Raw genomic sequence first — 5,980 nt, 5'->3', positions numbered from 1 at the left:
CTGTGAGTCTTCCAATGCAAGTCTGCTTTTCTCTAACAATTTCAAATTCACAGCCTGACTACTTGTGCTCAAAAGTCAGGAACAATTTTCTTTGACTGTAATACTTGAGTTCAGTCTTTCCACTCCAGTGTCTGCTGTCCCAGCAAGCTCCATTTTAATTTATTACTTTCCAAATAATAATAATAATTATAATAATAATAATAAAAATATAAATCCCAATGAGGTTCTTTTTGAGAGGTTATTGAGCTGATCCCTCAGCTTCAAGGCAGAATTAATCATATTTAAACCACTCCTAATACATGTTTGTCTAACCCATTCTTGAATGTGACAACTAGTGGAGATTACAGTACCTCCCCAGGCATTCTCTTTTACTGATTCATTATTAAAATCCTTTAAAAGTATTTTTGTTCTAGCATAATTGTTTACTGCTGTAATTTAAGCTCATGGCTTCTTGCATTCTTCATGGCAGATCTTGAGAAAATTTACTTTCTTCACATTTTACACTTTTGAACTCGTATCAGAACAGATTTGTTTTGTACAGTCTTATCAACCCAAACTTACCTAGGAAAAAGCGCACACAATTTCAGATAAGAAAACACAGCAAGACTAATATATTTAGAAAAAAAAAAGAGTAGATCCTATTTTGGACCTACTATCTTTATATCTATGATCATATACAGTAAAACATTTTAACAATGGTCATTTCTCATGTTCCTCAAGAGAACCAATAAAATGCAATGAATACACATCCTCTGATGTTGCACAGGTACAAAATGTATAGTTTGTTTACAAACTAATATTACTGAATGTAAAATGAAGCAACATTTTAAAAAAAATATATTGGTAAAGGTCCAAAGTTTACATTTTCTAAAATATTAAGGTCATGTTTTATTTACAGACCAGCGTATGAACAATTACTGGCATTTTAAGATAACTGCTTAACCTGATGAATACATGAATAAAATGAAGCTGTAAAAAAAAATCTCAACCAAATAAAAACCCCTCAATAATTGAAGTTCCATATAACAGTTCCAAAAACACTATTTTAAATTTCTATTTAGAAAAGCAAGATGTGATCTACCACACAGTAACTTATCAGAAACTGGTCTAACATTTTGATATGCTATAGGTATCGCAAGTGACCAATGTTACCAGTCATGTGCCCAAGAATGTGTTTTTTTCCCATTCCAACTTCATTTGAAGTTTTCACAACAGTTGTAGTATTTACAAATTTAAAATAAAGGCTCAATATACCTTTGAATTACACTGCCACTGTTATTGTGCCTTCCCTTGACAACTACAAGTAGCAGACTGCAGACCACTTATTTTGTTGACTCTGTGAGTTAACTATTGTTATCAGCATGTACCCCAGCTGGTCTTAAAAAAAAATAGACTAAGAAACTGACTAATAGTGAACACTCACCCAGGATCAATTATGACAGAACTCACTCACTGAAGTCTCCCTCTTGATGAAGGGTGGTGTGTCAAAAGGTGGAAGCTTTTAAACTTGAACAGGACCTATGAGCTGTACAACCAGCCATGACACAAACCCCAGCTGAGCCCTGTGGGCAGGTATGTGACACCCATGCCTTCAGCTTTGGGAGCCTGGCAGTGACACCTGGTCACCTGTTGGTGCAGATACTCCTCTGCCTTCACTGTGCTAGGTTAGGTGACCAGAAAACTGTATAATAAAAAAACATCTCAAGCTGTATTAGCTTTTACTGATTTTTACTGGGTTTGAGTAAGGAGCATGTCTCCATGCTGCAGCCTTTTTTCCTTTGCGGCCCAGTCCCACCTCTGGGACCTGCATAAAAGTGAACATAAAAACAAACCAGGCAAACATTTTTGCCCACAGAAGGAACTGGTGAATGCCATGACACTTCAGCTTTGCCAGCCAGAATTCCTGTGAATAATGCAGTTTTTTCAATAATGGAAGTATTTAATTAAAACTTGACACCTTTATAAAAATAGGAAGATATCTGAGGGAATGGAATAAGAAGCAATTTAATTTTGATTACCATTCTCCTTTACACTCTGTTGTTCCAACTTATCTTAAGTGGAAAAAGGAGGAATTAAAAAGCTTAGGGACTCAATATATGCTTCTCAAAAAATTGTAGGTGTAACACCTCAGAATTATGAAAACCAATTCCTTTCTTTTCATGTTTGTGATTTCTGAGATCTCAGCATTTTCAAACATAACTCAGATTCTCACTGATTGCAATGTTTACATCATATTCAGTATTCCATACCAGATGAAGCAAAGTATCGGCCAGTGATGATCCCTGTTTTGTAGAGAACTTGATCACATTCTTGAATAAAAGCAGTTATTTAGTGCATTATACTGCTAATGAAAAACTGGTTCACATTCTAAGAATACCCATCTCTGAAATGTTTTAAAATACCTAACCAAGCGATGCTATGTATTCCTATGTAACATTCAAATCCTCTAAAAATATGCTTTCTTGAAAAGATTCTCAGTCTAAATGTATATCAACAACAGATTTTGTTCCATTTAATTTCTTATATTATTTCTGATAAAGTTCCAGCTTTAGTTTTTAACTACAGGCTATAGTTTCTAATTGCTGCTCTGCTTCAGCAGCCATGGCTGCTGCCTGCAACTGTTCTGTTTCACTCTGGATGGAATTGGCTGCTGTAACTTGCTTTCTTTCACTGTGCATATTGTTCTCATGCCGTTTTAGGTCAGATGCCTTAGCAAATGCTTTAGTGCAGGAACTGCAGACAAAAGGTTTCTCTCCTCGGTGCCTTCTTTCATGGTCTTTGAGGTGGGACTTGTGCTTGAAAGCTTTATCACACATATGGCATGCAAATGGCCTCTCATTACTGTGAACTCTTTCATGCTTTTTTAGATCTGGTGCACGAATGAAAGACTTCCCACACACCTCACAACTGTAAGGCTTGTAACCTGTGTGTATTTTCAAGTGTTCTTTCAAATGAGCTTGCGTGGTGAAGCCCTTTGTACACATTTCACAAACAAATGGTCTATCTGCAGTGTGTAGCTTTTCATGTTTTCTCAAACGCGCTTCATCAGAAAAGGTCTTGCCACAAGCCTGACATACAATATGTTCCCTGTGGCCATAAAGCAAGTACTCAAACTTCATATCCCCGGCTGCTGTGGTCCATCCTGGTGTCTGTTCATCTTTCACTTCACTTATGCCATCATTAAATGTGAGTGCCTGAGGGGTCTGAGATCCTAAGTCTTTCGATTCCGTCGTTTCCATAGGCTCTACTTCTTGGCCATAGCAGTTTACTTTTCGAACTTCTTCACTTCCCAACTCTTTCAGAATTGCCTCTTGCACTCTCAGGGTAGTGGTTGGTGACTTACCATCTTCCTGACTTGGGGGAGTGCCTTCCACCGTCACATCTGATGGACTGTCATCATGATCTCCAATCTCTTCCACCTCATCATCCTGGGTATCATTGGGTTCCCCCATAGAACGGTTCATTTTCAGACAGTACTTGCTCTTGGACTGTGTGTTTTCTTCAGGACTAGACACATCACGTTTTTGAGAGCAGAGTTTATCCAGAAACCGAATACCAAGGATCTGGCCTGAAGACATCATCAAGTTTACATCCTCCTTTTTAACAGAAATCTTTGCAGTATACATGTAATTGAGAACTTCCTCAAAAATATCAGAACGAAGAAAATCTATTTCTATTACTGATGAACTATCAACTTCAAGTTTTTTGAAAAGCTTTTTGAAGTAGGTACTGCAGGCAGCAAGCACGCACCTATGGGCTCTGAACTTAACATCTTCAACCACAATAGCGATGTCACAAAATTCTCCTTCCAAACGTTGTTCATTCAATGTTTTCAGGAACACAGTTTTGTGATCGTCGTCATTATATTTAATGGTTTCAGACATACTGATGAAAAACTCCTGTAAATTAACAGGAAAATTTTGTAACTTTTATAAAGCAGTCTAAATCACAAAACCCCAAGAAATGACGTAATTTCCATCATTAAAAAAAAACCCAACTTTTTTTTTGCATAAAATAACCACAAAAAGCCTGTTAGACTCTAAAAGCATTACTCTGAAACTGATTTTAAAATTGTGAATTCAGAAAGCCCTTTCCTTAGGCAATAAAATTTACAGTTATTCAAAACTTTATTGATTCATTTACACAAAATTGAAAACATTCTCTTTAAAACTGCAATTCTCAGTAAATGTATGACCAACTCATAAGTCATTATTATAACTAAAGTTATATATAGTTAATATGGTAACACTAAAGAATGTGTAAAAAATACCCTAAATGAGTCAGCACAACAAACAAAATTTGAAATATCAAATATAAGCCTTACCATGAACAATGCAGGAAGTTTTCTAAGCAGATGATTATTAAATTAATCTCAGAATGGGCCACCTTCAGCCTGAAAGATGGGAAGAATAACAATTCAAGAAATTATAAGATCTATTCCAAAAATTATTTTAAATTTGAGTGTTAAAAGACAGCATTTTCAGTTATTTCAAGTTAGATAAAATACACTGGTAAAATACCCAGTTATTTTTTCAGAGATACTACAGACAACTATAGAGGACAACTCCACGTGTTTACTTTCCTATGGCTACTGCACTTCCCTGGTTCTACCTTCCTGATATGTAACTTGGACTAAATCTAAAGGTCTGAAAATCCTCCCCAGGAATGGCCACAACTAATGAAGTAACCAACCCATCAAGGAGGTGATCAGTCTTCTGCTGAACCAGAATGCTGAGCAAGCCTAGCAGAGGGATGCAAGCAGACCAAGCATCCCAAAGGACAGCAGACCAGGGACAGGGATGAATGTGCATCCAGGACCAGGGAAAGAGACAAGTGTACCAGATTTCCAAACTATGGAGATACCAGAAAACAGAAGGATAATGCAAGACACAAATTGAAATCATTCAATCCCAACAGACATCGAATTGTGCCAAAGCAGGAAATGCAGCGGAGAAGAGGGAAATTTAATACGTGTTTTGGAATAAATCTTGTGCCACCTAGCACAGATCTCCTGGGAATTTTTTCCTTAAATTCTAATTTATCCTTAACCATATATGAAACAGAAGCATGTGACAGGTGTGATGAGAGGTTTGCAATTCCTGGTGATGTGTATTTCACACAGAATGGGAACACCTGGCTCCCTACAAATGCATCTGCAGGTCTGGCACATTTGCTAAAGTGACTCCAGCTACATAGAAAAACTATATAAAAAAACCAAAAAAAAACCAAAACAACAAAAAAAAAACACCAAACCCCAAAAAACAAAAAACCCAAACTAAATTATTTTCTTAGTTCTAAATAATCACATTTTAAGATAGCCAGATAATAAGAATGTAAATATTTGAAATATACAAAAGGAAACAAAACCAGAAAGCAATATTGTATATATGTATGGGCTGCCTGGGTCTGCTGGCCAAGGAAAATGTATTCTTACAGCACTGAAGATGGTAGGACAAACAACTACTTCAACGGGATCTTTTCAGAGTTCTTTGCAAGATGGAAAATTTGCTTTCTTTGTAAGCAAGCAGCAAAATGTCACTGCTAATAATCTAGCAGCAACTGCACCGTCCTGTTAAGCAGTATGCAATTTTGCTGCAATTCTGTCGACACTAACAGAGAAATATTTAGAGAGGGAATTGGCTGAAAAGAGGGCTGCGGAGTACACAGGGGTGTGCAACTGGCAAGAACAAAGTTAGTCCTTGCGAACGGAGCAGGACAGGCACTTGCCCAGAGCGTTTCCAGCTCTGATTTAAAAAAAGCTCTGGTTACTTATTCCACTGGGCAATTCAAATTTATTCCTCCACACACTTTTTCCACGGCCGCTAACTCCGCAAGGGCCGCGGGGAGGTGTGTTCGGGGCTCTCAGGGACTGCTCGAGACGCGCTCGGTGCCTCCCCGCGCCTGCTCTCGCCGTGCCCGTGACGGCGGAGGCGCACGCCCGCTCCACGCACCCGCGGGCGCGGCGCGGGCGGGTTCCCGG

The 5,980-nt window shown here is 38.0% G+C and overlaps 1 protein-coding gene across 2 annotated transcripts; it reads right to left on the bottom strand.

The window, feature by feature from the left end:
• Positions 1–588: 588 nt before the first annotated feature.
• Positions 589–5,234, bottom strand: ZBTB14 (zinc finger and BTB domain containing 14). 2 transcript variants are annotated; one of them, XM_015620258.3, is made up of 3 exons: positions 4,693–5,234; positions 4,325–4,393; positions 589–3,899 (listed from the first exon to the last, which is right to left on the bottom strand). In XM_015620258.3, exons 2-3 carry the CDS (start codon positions 4,325–4,327, stop codon positions 2,556–2,558), a joined length of 1,347 nt encoding a protein of 448 aa, XP_015475744.1. In that variant the 5' UTR covers positions 4,328–4,393; positions 4,693–5,234; the 3' UTR covers positions 589–2,555. The 2 variants fall into 2 exon arrangements, with proteins under 2 accessions (XP_015475744.1, XP_015475743.1); XM_015620257.3 differs by having other exon boundaries at positions 4,325–5,234.
• Positions 5,235–5,980: the final 746 nt, after the last annotated feature.

Source organism: Parus major, chromosome 2 (genome assembly GCF_001522545.3).
Source record: "Parus major isolate Abel chromosome 2, Parus_major1.1, whole genome shotgun sequence".
Lineage (NCBI taxonomy): Eukaryota > Metazoa > Chordata > Aves > Passeriformes > Paridae > Parus > Parus major.
This window is presented reverse-complemented; position numbering and strand designations above follow the sequence as displayed.